This window comes from Zosterops lateralis (genome assembly GCF_965231275.1).
Source record: "Zosterops lateralis genome assembly, chromosome: 1".
NCBI lineage: Eukaryota > Metazoa > Chordata > Aves > Passeriformes > Zosteropidae > Zosterops > Zosterops lateralis.
Window position 1 is genome coordinate 120,741,760 of NC_139762.1, and position 17,988 is coordinate 120,759,747.

The 17,988-nt window shown below is 35.8% G+C and overlaps 1 protein-coding gene across 2 annotated transcripts in view; it reads right to left on the minus strand.

The window, feature by feature from the left end:
• STAU2 (staufen double-stranded RNA binding protein 2) overlaps positions 1-17,988 on the minus strand; it is a 167,106-nt gene that overhangs the window by 87,081 nt on the left and 62,037 nt on the right. For both annotated transcript variants that reach the window (XM_083861260.1, XM_083861259.1), the window contains exons 8-11: positions 16,509-16,721; positions 13,945-14,082; positions 10,651-10,782; positions 6,610-6,670 (exon numbers count right to left, since the gene is read on the minus strand). In XM_083861260.1, the coding sequence (XP_083717386.1) occupies positions 6,610-6,670; positions 10,651-10,782; positions 13,945-14,082; positions 16,509-16,721 (544 nt within the window). The remainder of the gene's footprint in view (positions 1-6,609; positions 6,671-10,650; positions 10,783-13,944; positions 14,083-16,508; positions 16,722-17,988) is intronic.

Here is a 17,988-nt window from a genome sequence, read left to right on the forward strand (position 1 = left end):
TCTCACCTGAAGACAGAAAACTAAATGCAGATACTTAGCATAATTACATAATTAAATTTAAATTTGAGAATTAACATCAAAAAAGAGCTCTGCAGCTCTGCATTTCTACTTCATGTGCAGATTTTTCCAAAGGAATAGACTAGCAACCTTGAATAAATGTAATTCATATTGGCCTTTTAGGAGACTGGTACAAACACAAGGACACATTCTCTGAAATTATCTCTCTCCATAGAGCTGGCTGTCTCCTGTCATGGTGGCTGCTTCCTCTTTATACATTTTATACATGAAAAGCTTGATGGCTAAGCAGTCTCCCAGACAGGTGACTCATGTTCCTTCTCATCCTGAGAGCAGTCAAACAACAAACCTCATAGCCCAAGTCTCTGTTTCTTACATATGCACAATCTATACTACTCAAGAACTACGCAGCAGGTTTCACTTTCTTTTTAACCTGTATCTAAAATAGGCAGAATATCTGTAAATCAGCAAGAGAACATCTGAATATACATCTGCACTTTCACTCACAAGAGTTTCAATCAACAGGCAAACTACAGTCATGATTACTTTAGATCACTTCTTCCCTGTGAATTTCCTATATTTTAATAGCATTTGATTTTTCCTTTTTTGGCTGCAAATTGTATTAGATACACATCTCCAAAAGGCAGCTGCCATTATCCAGATTACTATGCACTCCATGAATACTCTCCTTCTGTTGAAGAAGGAAACTAAGTCTCCAGTGCTTTGGGCACATGCTTAAAACACTAGATTCTTTATAAATACACATTGTACTCTAAAGTCAGCAAAGAAATCATCATCTCTGAAGATGCAAAACTTGCAGAACTTTAAGCATTTAACTGAGCATCTCAAAAGGGGAAATGTGGGAGAAGGAGAAGGACCACTTGCAGATCTTGTCTTACGCTCCAGAGTTGAGCCCAAATCCCACTCACATATAAAAATAGTAATTTGGCTCTTGTCACTAGTTCTTGAAACAGCAAAGAAAAAATAACACTCCTTCCCTGTTTTGTTAATATGTTTTCTAATATTAGGTGTCTTAGAAGTTTTTTCAACTATTAAAAAAAATAGCTGCAAGCTGCATTTAATTGGTGTTATGCTGGATAAAATTTTCTTTGTTAGATGAAACTGAAAAATAACCCATCAGCTATTAATACTGCCAAATGCGGCATGGATTTCCCAGCTTCAGTAAATTAGGAAAGAAACAAAATTGAACAAATCTCCTCTGCTTCTAAATTTAATTTTCCCGTGTCTTTAGTTAGAAAGAAAACTTAATTAGAAAATTAGCAAATCAACTCAGCAGTTACAGAGGCAAGGTATTATTTAAACATAACCAGCTGTGATAAGAGACTCTAGACAAGGCTGTGAGACATATAAAGCGAGGACAAATGGCTCAGCTGAAGGAACTGCTCCACTGATGGTAAAATGGTCACCTGACAGTTTTTTAGCTAAAAAAATCCCCACAAAACAGAACAAAAATATGAAAATGAACAGATGTAAAACTACTGCTCTGTGGCCTTTCACCAAGTAAGTGGGGTTGTCAATCTCTTTACTGTGGCTTCTAGTCAGAATGGCAAATAATTCAGCAAACAGTGATGTATCAATGTGAATCCTAGCAAGAGTGCATTATAATTGACAAAGCTGAGTAAATTTGGAAGTAATTCAGAAGTCGAGTCCAATGCAAAAGCAGCATTTAGCAAGTAAAAATGCACATAATCCACTATAATCACCTTTGAAATATACCCAAAAGAGTTACATATTTCAGCAAAATATAACACATAAACATTCCCATTAAAAATGCCCAAATTACAAAACAAAAACTTTATTCCCAAACTGTAGACTTCTATTCCTGCTCATGGGAACACTGGGGTATTAAATTATCCACTTGAAGTCTTCACCAAAATCCCCAGTTGAAAAACAAACAATTAGAGAATTATATAAAAAATATCTTTCTGAAACTATTGAGGGCCAGAACTACAAAGTTCACATAAATTCTGTTTCCTTCAATGTGAAGATGTATTTGTATGCAAAATTTCATAAATACATAATTTATCTTGCATGTATTTTCTCAGAAAAGCTGGTGAAGAAACATCTAAGTAAGGATCTGAATGTAGCCAAACATTTAGGGCTTACAATACCACCAAATCTTTTTGTATTGTTTATATTTCTTAATTTATATTTCTTAATCTAATATTGAAGTAACTTTTAAAAATACTAAAAGAAATGTTATTTACAGAAAAATATCAAATTTTCTCATTACAGACTTTAGAAACTCTTCAAACTATCTATTTGCTTTTTTCTTTCCTTTTTTTTTTTTTTTTTTTTTGTCACTGAGAACAATTGTATGAGATCAAATATCTTTGTTCCTTAGGAGATCATCTGCTCCTGCTGCTCATTTACCATCTGAAATCATAATCATCTGTTGGTGACAACCTAATCATCCTCACAGTAACTAATTGTGATGTCACAAACAAATGGTTATGATTTCAGGTGGTGAACAAACAGCAGGAACAGATGTATTCCAAAGAACAAAGACTGTAAAGTCATGCATGAATCCCTAGTAATAAAATGTTAGGCAAGAAAAACAAAGAGTCTGTCCTTTACAGAGAGGTAGGATTGCTCTGAATGTGTTTTTGTGGGATTTTTTGGGGTTTTTTTTAATTATCAGGTTTTCAGTAGTTTGTGGCCCCCAAAATTGTTAGAAATAGGTAAAGGAAAACTATACAATGGAAAACTGAAGTTGGGAGACATGTAAGAACAATTATGGTAATTTTTTTCCTTCTTATAATTATAATATGTTAAAAAAAAAAACAAACCAGTTACATTTTACTTTTATTTTTATACTGTTCTTCCTAGCTCATCTACAGCTTCTCCTACAACACATCCTGGATGGTATTTGTGATTATCCCATCCAGAAATACAAAACCAAAAAGGTCTTCCCATGAAAATGCACTTTGTAATAGGATTGTTTATTTGTTGCCTGTTTTGTTTCTGTTGCTAACTGCTCAAGTCAAATCAAGAGAGATAAATGAGATTCTGTTTACAGTAAACATCTTCTGTATGGGCTCCAAATGCTTCTAGTCTGCTCACAGTCTCTCAAAGTCTTTTCCAGAAGCAGAAGGGAAAAAAACTCAGTCAGTGTTCTTGCCATTTCACACATGAAGAATGTCAAAGATATCCCAAAGCAAGAAACCAACAGCTTTGTGTTTCATCTTTCTTTGAAATTGTGAAATGAAGAAAGGTAAAGAAGTAAACCTGTGAGAAGAAGCTTTGCCAGTGAGTAGGAGGAACAGAAGTGAGGTTTGCCACACAGATAATGCAAGAGTAAAATGATAGAGGACACCAGGAGATGTTAGTTTTCAAGAATATTTAGTAGGGAATACTAAATATATACTAAACTAGTAATTCAGAGGATACAGACTGTAGGGTATTTCTCAGCAAAAACAAATGACACCGGAAGAGTACAATGAAACCTGTTCTTCAACTGCACTAAAATATAGAACTGTTATGATTTTTGTTTTCTGTTGTACTGAAGTTTACAAATTCCTTTTACTATTCCAGTTTTATTTGACTCAGATGGCAACACAGGGCATTATGCACGCAAAGAAAGACTATCTGTCTGCAAAAAGAAACTGATGCACAATACCCTGCCCTAGCAAGACACAATTGTTTTCCTGGAATAAAATTACTGGAAATATGAATAAAAGCTGCCAAATGGTAGATGTAGCAATCTCAGAGCCTCAGATTTTCAAGACCACTGGAAGTTAGGCTTATGGTAACAAGAAACGCAAACTGTACATTTCTCTTCTAAAAAGGATACAAAAGGGAGGAAGCTTCTCCATTTGCCCTCTTTAAATGTTTCCTAACTTAAAAAAAAAAAAAATTACTTTAAAAACGTAAAGAGTAAATTCACCTACCAAAAAGTGCTGTTCTTAAAAATAAACCAGTACATTCATACCTGAAAAGATGTGACATTTTTGATCTCCAAGTGCGGAACTTGTTTGGAACTGCCTTTAAAAAACCCTGCACTTAACAGGTACATGAAAGATCATACACAAAACTGATTTCTTTCATTCAAGACACCCTGGCAGTGTTCAAAGTCATGCTGGATAAGTAGTTCAGCAATCTGGTCTAGTGGATGGTGTCCCTGTACATGGCAGGGGTGGTTGGGACTAGATAATCTTTACGATTCATTCCACTCCTTTAACATTCTATGATACACTTTAATCACCTGCTTATTATTCATGTTGCCTCTAGATTGGAACTCTCAAAAAAAGAGGTTAAGAGATTAAGAACAGTGGTCCCTGAGCAAATGCTCTACGTCTATTGGCATGCTAGCTCCATCTTCTTTGACTCCCAATTTACTTGTAGATCCGAAGAATGGAAATGAAGGCATTGTGCATTACTAAAGTGTCTCATAATGAAAACCTGTTTCTGTATTATGCCTCTGGTGGCTGCAAAAAGGCATATGAGCAGGTCAATCTGTGAAAAATAAATTACTTGGTCAGCACAGCTTTAAAATATAATTTCTGTTGATCTTGTCTCCTGTTGAAAGAGTTTGCCTCTGTGTTCTCCTTCTAGATTTGGATTTACAGGAATAACTGTCAAAGTTGTCTTGAGCAGTCTAAGAGATTTTTTTTTTCTTGTTGGTTTAACAGAAGATTGTGGTTTCATCTATAAGTATCTTTGCTACAAGACACTGCAAGTACAGAAGAAAATCTAGAGGTCTTAGTCTGCTGTCTCAAACTCTGAGATGTTAACATTTGAAGATATTTTGCGGGCTTTGTCCTTAGAGATTTTGACAATACAAATACAAATCATCTAAAACTATTGATGGGGGTTGATGACAGGGCTGTAAGGAAGCAATTAATAGGAAATCTTAGATCCTGTAGAGTCCTTTTCAGAGAAGCACAATGACATGTGCTGAATCCAAGATCACTTTAAAGACTAGCAAACTGTTGTGTAAGTTGAAGCACAAATTACTCCTCAGGTCTCTGGGTCACTCTCTGGTGACTGGGAAGACCATATATATAATGGAACACTTCTGAAACTCCTTAAAATCTGCTTTTAGGACCATGTCTTTCAGATGTATACAGGCAAAAAATAGAAGGTAGCTCAAGTGTGTGTCCATGTCTGTACAATCTTTAGCTGAGGGAGATAATGTTTGGGACCCTTAAGAAGTTCGAAACTACACATGCTTCTGGAGAAAAATCCAGCATTCATGAAAAAGTAAAAAAGTACTATTTATATTGCCTTTACTACTTTAAACAGCAAAAATCTAATTATAAACTCACCAAGTTCTGTCCTATTCTTTATCTGTTGCAGTGAAACTGAATTCAGTCTTCACCAACAAGGTTTCTTGGGCTTTTTTGTCTTATAGACAAAGCTCAAGGAAGAGAGGAACTACCAGTAGCAGAACCTCATCAGAGTCAGGGGTGTCGTGAGAAAAGTTAGAAGTCAGCCCATATAAATCAGAAAATCTCAGAATTGCAGATTGGGTCAGGTGGTGAGGGACCACAGTGGGTCATCTGGTCCAATCCCTCTGCTCAAGCAGGGTCATCCCAAAGCACATGGCACAGGGTTGTGTCCAGAATATCTCCAGCAAAGGAGACTCCATAACCTCTCTGGGCAACCCGTTCCAATGCTCAGTCACCCGCCCAGTAAAGTTCTTTCTCATATTCAGGTGGAACTTCCTATGTATCCATTGGACCAAATGGGACATATTTTAGCATGCTGTCTGAACCAGCTTGCAGCATTATGAGGCCACTCTCTGTTCTCTTCATAAATTCATGGAGATCAGAAGAAACCACCAGTGCCTGGAGAAATGCATTATACTCAAAAAAGGCAGGCTGCTCAGCCTCAGTCTGGTCCCTGGGAAGGTCATGCAGTCTTCTTAAAGCCATTTGTGGGCACAGTGTGATTGTCTTCCACGATCAAATGACTGGTTTTATGAATGGAGAGCAGTGCATGTCATTTACCTTGGCTTTAGCAAGGATTTTGACATCATGTCTCCTCCTTTTCTCTAAGCTGTGATTTTTCTAGGTAGATAAATTCCTAGGTAATGAAAATCTGTTGTGACCCAATAGCAGCCTTCCAATATCTAAGAAGAGGTTGTCAGAAAAGATGGAGCCAGGCACATTACTGAGGTATATAGCAGAACAGGAGATGATAGTCATAAACAAACAAGAGATGTTCTGACAAGGATAAAAGGAAAAAAATCAATGTGAAGACAGTTAAGCATTGGAACAGGCTGCCCAGAGAAGTTACAGAACCTTCATCCCTGGAGAACTGTTAAAAAGTCATAAGCAACCTTATCTCAACTCTGCACTGACTGTGCTTTAAGCAAGCAGTTTAGGTGACTTCCTAAAATCCCTTACAAACTAAAGGATTCAATCATTCAATGAGTAAATAAAAATATCCTTTTTCCTGCACTTGTTCATACCTATACGCGCACACAGGACACTCAGGGATTAATTCATCTAATTGCAACAAAACCCCTAAAATATTTACAAAAAGCATTTAAATTTTCTTGGATAAATCAAATCATACAGAGACAAAGAGAAATAAGTTATCAATATAAATTTAGAAAGCAATACTTACTGTTACTTGTTGGCTCAGGAAACCCAACATTTTGGCCATTCCAACTTTTGTTTTCTCCAAGCTGAAACAGGTGGAAAAAGACAAGTAAGTAAAGAGCAAACTGCTCCCTAAACAGAACATTCCTGTTTATAAATTTAGTTGAAGGATATTAAAAAGGATGAGTTGAGATTGCCACATCTGTTCACAAAATTTTGCTAACTCATCTTAATTTTGCCTAAGATAGGTTATTTGAGTAATGTACCCTTCACGAGTAAACATTAACAGCTATTGCCTAACACTGAAATATAAATGTTTCCCCAAGGATTAGGTTCAACTCAATATGTTACCAAATCAGACTTAAATAAAATTAAATGTTTTAAGCAGCACTCAACTGAAAACATAAACAGCCAACAGAGAAATTACATTCTAAACCAAGAAGATCCTAATTATCGCCTATGAAAGAATGTGTAAACACTCTAAAGTACTTTGGGTGTAATTTTAAAATATTTACTTGTTAGAAATCAATTTAGTCACTGAAGTGGAAGTAAAAATGATTGCAATTTTCCATTATTTCAATATATTTTTGAGGAAGCTAATTGCCTTCAAATTAATTTTCCTGTGTTCAATACTGGGTATTACTCTGCCCTGGAAAAGGGGAACAATTAACACAGAGGTACAAAATGAAGCCACTACTGAGGTTTACACAGTAAATAAGATGGCAATGTTCTAGGTTTATGTATAAAACTGGATAAAAAAGTCCAAGCTTCCTCATTACTTTGGAGCTATTGACAACCAGCTCCATGAATGTGAAACGAATGATCCTTTTCAGATTTCACTGGGATTTTCTGTGCAAACAAGACATCTCACAGCAAAGCAGGCTATATGCCAGAACAAAGCTGTAATCATTTGCTCTCAAAGATTGGGTTGGAAAGTGAAAGAGATGAGAATGAAAATCAACCAGCTGAAATCTGCATCTCAGAGGTTGCATTAAGGCTTTAGATAGATTACTACCATGTCATAATACTGACTACTAGATGATATATTTTACTTGGAAAAGAGGAAGGGAGAGCACACTATGAAAAGCAGGTATTTCAACAATTGTTTCCCTGCTTTTCATCACCATGTACATCCCAAAGAGCCTTGCCAATGTGCAGTGAAAATGGGTGATATTGATGGAAAGGGAGGACAGGCATTAGAGTCAGCTTTCAAACTGGTCACCTACATCCATGCACTTCAATTTCATATAACTTGTTTTATGCATATTATGAAGCAGGCAATATGTATATTGGAAAATACAGGTGCAACAGCTCTTCATATGAATAAACAATATGAAATCTATAAATATGTTTGTATTTACTGCTGTAACAACAGCATGGTTTTGTCAGGAATCCATCCTGACCACCTGTAACATGATGCTAGTACAAGCACAATGTTACAATAAGAGAAGATTTCCAACTTTTCCTCATTCTTCTCTTTTTCATTGTTTATTAACTTGATCATGATGAGGAATTTAACAACAACTCCTCTATGAGTACTGCTGCCTCACATGAATTTAATCTACCCTGGTTTTCTTCTCTCTAAGAGAATAAAAGTGGCAAGAAGAAAAAAAAGATGGAAACACTAAAAAATTCTAACAACTCTCCATTCTCATCCATAGAGCTAAAATTCTGACAACTGCAAAATGTCTCCCAGCATACCTCCAGACTGCTCTCCTCAAGGCTCTGCAGAAACATTATTTCTTTTGGGAATCAGTTTAACCCAGAAAAGAGCAGAACCTTTACTTTTTTACATTACCTGCATTACTTGTGCTGCCATCAGCACTAAACATTGCTCTTACAACATCCTAAGGTCTCCATTAAAACAATAAATACAGTCCCATTTTATGTATGAGAGTTAAGGAAAAAAAAAACCACTGAATTTGATTTTGCCTTTTTTTAAGGGAAAAAGAATGTAATGAAAGGACTTGAGGAAAAGGGGGCACAGGAGAAAAAAGAATTGGCTTTTTTAACATCATCAGAAAACCTACAAGTGAAAATTATCTATTTAGATGCCAACCTGCTACATCAGCTAATCTACGCTGGAACCCATTTTGGATTCAAACAGTGAAACAATATCTTCTAATGGTATATCTTTATTGTGCAATTTATGTGCAAGGAATTTTGCAAAGCTCAAATTGATAGAGATCTAAGGGCTGTTTTCCCTCTTCTCCACCACAGTTTAGTTTGAGAGTTAAAATTCTTTTAGCTATACAAACTAACTTGCGCATCTCCAAATATGTCCAGTCTGTTATACACAGAAGATAAAACCAGATGCTCTAGATATTTCATGTCCTTAAACTCCAACAAAGATTTAAAAAATCCTTATGATTTTGTTAGGATACTGCCACTACAAAACAATGGAGTACTTCTCACATTTTTTGGATACAGTAACATTTGTTCATTTTGTTCAAATAATATTAGGCCAGTGTACACTAGTCTACCAATCCTAAAATGTCTACATCTGCAAGTATGCATTTAAGCCTGATTTTCTAAAGACAATGCACTTGTAAGCAATAGTTTAATAAATGTAGGGAAACAAAGCAGCAGCATCCCTTTTTAGCCACTCAATTTTTTGGTAAGGATTTCAATGTAACCACAAGTTTCCACTATGCAGAGCTTTCCAAAGCAACTATGTTGTGGGCTGATTTTTTTCAGGCTTTATCTCTGAAAAATACTGAGTAAAATGAGTTCAGATGATTTAAAACCCAAGAATGAAAACCTATGTTTTCATAGTCGAAAAAAAAAAAGTTTCTTTTTTTACTTGTTTTTTATTAAAACCATTTGGCCAAATTAGCAGTGAAGTAAAAGTTGATAGTGTTATACCATAGGGAGTATATTCTTCAGCAGAAATGTCTCAGCATTCTGGTGAAAATGATTTATCATTTGACTCAGTCAGAAGCTTTTTTTTAAATGGCTATGTCTACAAAGTGTGCTCTCACTAGGAACATCATCCAGCTTCTGAGTAGCCTGTTTAGAGTATTTCACACTTGTCTATGACTAAGACATGTAGTGAAGAACATAGTGAAGGTGAGTGTGAACAGCATATATATTGCTGCTACTCTCAAAGGAGAGTGAAACAGAAGAAGGTAGGGCCAAGTAACTACAACAGTATTTATTTTTTCATGGTTAGGAACATACAGAACATATAGAACAGAATATCTTATATTTACATATACATAGATGTGTATATATATATATATATATATACTATATTCAGATTTATCATGTAGTCCTAGAAAAGCCCAACAGAACATTCTGTTGGCTACCTAGTGCAGCCACAGTAAACATATAAGTAATTAACAAAACATATACATGCAGTGACCCTGTATATGACAGAAGCTGTTTAGGGTCCTCAGCTTAGTTAAATACCTTACCAAATATCTTTTTAGAATACAAAAGGCAAAACTTTAACACCCAATTGATTACAAAAGCCCTCATCAATAAATTCAAGAGTGGAGAGGAGTACTAAGTCACAGACAGATAACATGGAAATACATACTTGCAACACATATGAATTTAAAATACAATTCCTTTTTCATAAAAAAGAAAAACTGACACACATTTTCTTTATCAGTCATCAAATGTGAAAAAGCCATTATTTTTCTGTAATGGCTTTACTGCACATGCAATGGGAAGACAAACATTGACTACTACTTCATATATGAAAATTACTAACATTGTTCCTTCTGTTCCTCTGGGCTCTCATGGATGCCCAAAATGGAATAAAAGCAAGAGGCACGTTCATCCTGATTTGTACGTAGAAATATGTGCATGGGTCACACATACACCTTTGCACACACACTATTCTATGGAACTGCATTTCTGTTCCTAATTACTCTCACAGGAGCAGAGCCTGCACTTACTACTAAGTGTAGCTATAGAGCTGTAGCTAAGCAAAGGCTAATCTGTAACAGGAACCCCCTAAAAAAGGGCGTGCAGAAGCTTAAGCTTCCAGTCTTACTAAGTGATTAGCTGATGTAGCTAATCAAGGTAAAGTGTAGTCATCACAACAATTGGTTCTCACCTTTTCTGTCTGGTCTTGAAGAGGAGTAGAGGCTTTGTATCCCAGCTGTAGCAACATTGCTTCTGCTGCATTTCTTTTAGCTATTTTCTTGTTTGGGCCTGTTCCAGTAGTAACGTCATTGCCTACTTTTACCTTAAAAAGAAAATATTGATCATAATCATGAAAATGCAAGACTCAGTATCACCATATAATACTCTTGCTGATCTATCAACAGCTGTCAGCTCCTTTGATGAAGATGCTATCTTGAAAAAGCTACAGTAGTGCAAAAGGGGACTACAGTATTCACTTAGAAGGGCTTGCTTAGATTTTTCAGAAGACCACCAAACTCATACCCAAGAGCTACATTTTTCTGCATCTCAGTGCACACAGAGTTGCCTCTCTCTTCTACTACCCCCATTCTCCCTCATGAACCTCTATCCCATTCTGTTAACACAGGAACCACCCCAGGGTCTGTACTTCCTCTTTCTTGTAGGAAGGAGTGTTGCCTGCAGCAGCTCCCCAGCACCACCTCCAGAACAATGGAGAGACAAACAGACTGGAAATTTAAGGAGAGAGGTTTCTAAAGAAGGATGAAAACTGTATTTGCATTCCTCCCACTTTGTCGCACTACAAGGAATACAGGGGCTGGAGCTGCTTACACCTGACAAGCTTTGATTCAAACAGTCCTTGGAAAGAAGGCTCCTGAGTGGACCTGTGGTCTGTACAGTACAAAGGGTTTCTGACAAACATGATGCCTTTCATAACACTACGAGAAATTAACACCTCAAAATAAGGACAAACTGTAGGCAATGGATCTCCATAAAATGTGTGGCTCCAACTTAATCCTTGGCTTTAGTACCATTCTTAAAACTCTTGGAGCTGTGTGTGTCTGGTTTGTGACATGAGTACTCTCACTGCTATTCATTTAGGCAATGGTCATAGCTCTTTGATGGGTGTATTTTGCTCAGTCTATTAAGCCCTTCTATTTACCAAATTGTGCCTTAAAATAGTACACAGTTTTTCACATGTCAAAAAAAGGAAATCAGAATCAAATAAAAATAAATAAAATCGTCAAGGTGATCTGAAAAACAAAAAAACCCCAGAGGTCAAAGACCTGAAACCGTTTGGAAGGAGCTTTAAAAAAATTGTAAGAAAAGGCATACAAATGCTAAATAAAGAATGAATGATTTTTAGTAGTTTATGTCATTCAATAATTCTTCACTTTCCTCAATTTATCATATATGTATTTTCCTAAAAGTTTAAATTCTTCTTTACTCAAATACTTCTTACTTCTAAATATTAAAAAGAGGATGTAAATAAATAATAACCATGAATATCTCTTCAAAGTACCTCATTAAGCAAAAAAAGATTTGTCTACCTAAGTCAAAAACATTTATAATCTAGAAATACAAACCTTACCTTCTATGCAGTTGACAATAACAATTAGAAAATAGCCAATCTGCTACAAGTTTATATGCAATAAAATTGAGGGACTTTAATGGGACAAGACAAAAAAATAATTTATAACATAGCTCACAATAAATCAATGTGTTGCTATTTCTCAGACCTGCAAAACTGGTTTAGCTATTATTATAACCTCTATCAAGGATTAAAGGCCTGACTACAAAGAGAAAGAGCTTTCTGAAATTAACTTTGGGAACAGAACACCAACTAATGTCATCAGAGGTTTTCTTCTGTTTATCTACTAGCCAGGACAAGTAATTGGATCCATTTCATCACATCTAAACTCACTCTTTGTGTGACAGATAAAAATGAACATATTATCTCTGGATATTTTACTTCCACATTCAATTAAATTAAATGAAAACATGGTTTAAGTAGTTTATACAAAGGTTTTTTATCCTGATAAGGTTTTCTGCATGTCATAATGAATCCACTGAGACTTCCTGAAGGTGGGATAAACAGCAGAATAATTTTAGTGTGAAACATTACAAAAAGGTGAAAGTGGAGTTTAAATGTATTTGTAACAAAGCAACTGCTCTATGGAGTTTGTTTAACTTTTTCTTCTTAGATACAGGAATCTTCTACATATTCACTACTTTTAAGATTCCGTTTTTATACAAACCAAAGACTTTGCCATTATTGACACTCCTCCAACAGAAAACTAAACTTCCAGTCCATCTTTCTAATACCAGGCTATGTTACACTGCTCTTCTGAGGCCTCACACAACAACTACCAAGTGTGGATAGTCCCATGGGGGTCTAAGCTTGGGAAATGAGATTTTCTGATAGCATCACACTTTTCCAAATACTTTCAGGTCTCATAAAATGTTAGAAATCCAAGTTTATATTAAAAAAAAGTATTCTGCAACAAAAGGAACACAATACTTTCTTTTCCTTCAGAGAGAAAAATAATAAATCATGAAGAAGGACCACTGAAGTCCAAGAAAATTAAGATTACTAGCTTATCTTCATAGACATGAAGGAGGAACTTAGAGATTTAAGTGAAAACATAACTAATTTTCTGTAGAAGGAGGTGCTGGGACATCATAAAATTTGCTTGTGATCAGAAGTGACATTTTGGTGTGGTTTCTGGAGAACAAGTCAAAACATGCTGAGGTATGCTGTTCCGAGTTGTTCCGGCACAAAATTACCCTTGAGTGAAAACACAAGAATACAGAATCCTTTCCTGTTTCTAATCTTTCTCAACCTGTTGTGTTATCTAACAAAATATCACAGTTATACCAAATCTTTGTGCATGTTCTTAATTTAAATTTGAAAGTAATTTTAATGATCTACTGCTTCAGTATTAGGTCCAGTCATACAGTCTAAAACATGTGGCTGGCTTTTTTTGTTGTATTTCAGAGATAAACAAAGTCACCAAGAAACTGGAAATCTGAAAAAATTTACGACATTATTTTTTAAAACCAAAATGCGTGGTAACACGGAGATATTAATACCCACATTTCAGAATATTAGGTATTGCTGGAATCCTCAGATCAACACCAGCCCAATTTTATTTTTTTTTTCCAAAAAGATAAGTAAATGTAAATAAATCATGAAGCATCAGGGATAAAGACAATAACAATCAGGTGAAATAAAAGTAAGAGTATAAAATAATGCAAAACACATGAAAAGCATCTAGAGGGCACGTAATTCAATTGCCATTTGTTTCACTAAGAGAAAGAAGCAAGTTTAGACAGGCTTTCTGATACAGTATTTCATACTATTCTTGCATATCTGACAGCAAGGCAAGAAAGCTAAACAGAAGGAAATTTACTTCATTTTATGCCATCATTTTTTGAACCGAACACAGCAAGGTCATTATCTCTAACATGACAGTTGCAATGATACCTGCATAACAAATTCTCGACGGCGAGGCATTCCTCTCTCTGAAAGAAGAACATACTCTGGCTCCTTCTCTTTTTTGGCCTGTTGGATCTGAGCCAAACGACTGATGGGATTCATTCCTTGACCATATTCTGGTCCAGTCTAAACCAGGTTTAAAAGAAAGAACCATTATTTCAGTAGATATCCCTATAACAACTATACTGCTTCAATTAAACATTTACTAGGATTCTCTCTTTTGTAATACACCCTTTGGGAGAATAAGAAGTAACTTACTTTCCATTTTCTGACCATGAGGCAAAAGATTAGAATCATCAGCTCAAAGCTGTGGAAAGAAATTGTCTGCCATTGTTGCAGGTAGTGTGCACACCTTGCATCTGCAAGCTATGAAAACCCTCTCCTATCTATGGAGGTCCTCATAAGGATGGATCAAAATCAGCAGATACATTAGTCAGTTATATCTTATTGCCCTGTTTCTAGGACTCTTTCCCCTAACCCTTTAAAATAGGTTGCCACAATGCTGGAATATGCAGTACACTGAGAAAAGGTGGGATTTAGACAGGGACAAAAACCATTTGCCATACATAAGGAAGCTTCCTTTTTCAGCCTTCCTGCTTTCCTTCTCAGCACTCCAGACCTCCCATCCTACAGTGCAACTTGCAACTAAAGGTGCAGAGGGTTTACCCTGTGCGTCGTATGAATCTACCCTCAAAACACTTCTGTGAAGTGAATGGCTAGAATTGTTGCTTATGGTGAACCACCCATAAAGTATTTCAAATTCGTAACAGGCAATAATCCTCACAATAACTGTCAAAAATATGGTTGGTGGGGGAATTGATCTCACGCTGAGGAAACAAAAGGACTGACAAAGTTGTCTGTCCAAGATCACAAAGACAGGGGAATAACTACACTCCTTGAAAACTCTCTAGCTCTGAAATTCTTTTAATTAATTACTGCTCACACAGTAAATGCTCTTTCAAAGCACATAGCTATGAAAATATCTGTTTGTAGACTTTAAGAAGAAATTAAGACCCACAAAAATTTATCTGAAGTCATACTAGACTGATTTATATAGGATAACGTAGAGAATGCACTTACAAATGTAAATGGCATTTGAATGTAGAATTGTTTTTTTATGTTAGGAAGCTATTTCCCTTTTATGAAACCATTTGCAGGCTAAGAGGAGATGAGCACTCATGCTTACTTGAGCTTCTCAAAAAACAAACAAGTGTTGAAGAACCTGAAGAAATGATCAGCAAATGAAGGCGAAGACCAGAGAGGGATATTATATTTAGAAAGCTGTGCAGCAAATCCTACATAGTGTAACTGCTGAAGTAGTTAGAGAAGATGTAGGTGAAAGAGCTAAGACAATGTCATACACAAGGGCAGCTGTGTGGGCAAGAAGCCAGGCAGAGACAAAATGCAGAGCAGGCTAAATAAAGAGCAGGCCATAAGATACAGCCTCATAAATATATATACAAATAAAAAGAAGTTATTGTTGCCACTTTTTTTGATGCTCAAAACAGATGCAAGTTAAATTGAAAGAAATGGGCACATTGAAAGCATTTCAGAAGTTTGGCTATTCAAAAAATAAAAACCACCTATATATCCAGCTTATTTTGACAATTATTGTCTCTTTCTAACAAGGCCAACTGTGTATAATTAAATTTAAGTTCAAAATGGCAAATGGTGTATGGTAATATAAGAGATTTTTTCATTATTATACCCTCAGAGTCTTTCTTGAGAAAAACTTTCCAAGATGTTTGGTGAAAGCCAAAGCCAAAAGACTTCCAATCTTCCAGATTTAAAGCTGCATTAATGCTGATGGCTTTCCATAAAATAATTTTCCTGCCCATTTTTTCATATAAGTTTCTGAGAATTAGGTCTCCAGGATTTTAGTAGGAGACAGGTATATAATTAATCTAGGTTTTCCTGAAAAATCGTGTATTCTGTATTGAAGGCAAATGAAAAGAAGAAGGTGACAAATAAGTCTTTTGTACGTTTTCCAAATCCACTTTTGCACTCTCCAAAGTATTTTCTTATTTTAAAGTGGTTTTCTGGTGGCTATTTCAGAACTGCACTTTGTGTCCCGAGTATACTGATTTCTAATGGCCAAACTTTTAGTTAAGTACTGAAGCACTAAAGTAGCACCCCATTAATTCACTATTTCATGCATTTCTTTCCCTCTTGAAACTGGGGAGGGGAGAGAGCCCAGGGAGAGAACCACTAGATATGCTAAAAGGGATTTTCTGAGGAGATGATGCTAAAATTTCACATGGCTGGACAGAGCTGCTTGGAGGGCTTGATCCTCCACTAGACTAGAACCAAACCCTTGAAGACCTCAGTGATGTAAGCTATTTACAAGCCATTCTGTTTGAGAATCCCACAGCACTCTCAGGTTTTAAAAAAAGCCCAGGCTTATTAGCACAGGCAAACAAATAACAATATTGACAGTAACAAGCAACTGTAACAATATTGACAGAAAATGACAAATAAACCTTTATTGATATTAAATGTGACTGTTACTTTCTGAGCAAACATTCTTAATTGTGTCAAAGGTGGACACATACCTTCAATATTGTTTTTGGACGCTTTTTAAAGTAAAGTTTTGGCTTTTCAATCACAGGAAGAGGAGGAAGTTTCTTAAGTTCTTGTAGGACAGCCATTGCAGCACGTTTCTTTGAGAGTTTCTTACTGTTGCCTTCTCCTTCTGCAGTGAATTCTCCTACTGTAACTCGTGTAACAAAGCTCTTCATGTGAGGAGGTCCACTTTCTTTAATCACCTTTTAAGAGAAAGTAACATTTAGTCAAAGCACCCTACAAGAAGATAACTTAATGTTTGTTATCTCTGCAATGAACTTATTATTAGTTCGGTTTTCCTGCTAATTGAAGGCATTAGATGGGTTTTCATAGAACTTGGACAAGTATTAACAACAGTAAGAGGTTTGAGGACAGAAGATTAAGACTAGTTAGATAAAGCGAGTCTAACTACCATATTCAGCATTTCACAGAAAATAGGAGTAGACGACATTTTTAAAGATTTATAGAATAACACAATATACCACAATTATGCATATTTAAACCAAGGCTGATGGTTTTTTTCTTTTCAAGGTGTTTCACATACTAAAGCAATTAAATTCATGAAGGCCTACCAGGCTTTGATTATTTCTTTATACGAAACATATTCGAAACTGTATTAATTTGGCATTACCTCAATCTGTTTGTAATATTTTTTCTATTATTATTAAACCATTGGATGTTCATAGTCCCAAACTTCAGTCTCAATAGGTGCAGGCAGGATGCCTGCTCTCAACCCTTGCCAGAGTACACAGCTCAGAGCAATATCCCATACATTTGAAAAACTGACACATTCTTGCCTCTGTGACTCTCAGCTGTCCCTCCCAACAGTACTGAAAAGAATTACCACAAGAGCCACCACAGCTCGCACAAAAGCCCATAATTTCTGAAAAAAAAATCATTTATTCACTCCCTTTCAAACAGATTTAGCATGACAGTAAGAAAACCCATTTGAAGTACTTCACTACAGCAAGTTATAGTAATGTGGAAAGAAATTAAGTTCTGAATGCTGTACCTTCCTTTAGTTGTTTTTCTGTCTTCATTTTTACACACACACACATATCTCCTTTTAGAAGGCAGATGCTAGGATGCACTAACCCACAAATCACAGCACTGCAAGTGCTAGAATAGCCATCTCTTCATGTATGCACACACCATTTACTGGTCTGGACAATGTCTATCAGGAATTAAGAGACCTCATTTGGGAAAAGGTTCAGTTATTTTGTTTGATGGGCGGAAGTAGCTACCTAATTTAATCTTAGTTATATGTAATATGTATAAAGAGACATTAGAGTATCTGACAGGCACCTCTTTATAATATCTTCAAAATCAATATAAATATACATTTTCTTCATTTGATGGAATTATATCAAACCATTTGTTGAAGAAGAGTAATGTCTCTTCAGGTTGAGGAGGGAGGGGAAATGGAACTGAGGTAAAGGTATCAGGGCCTTCTTTGTGTAATAACTATAG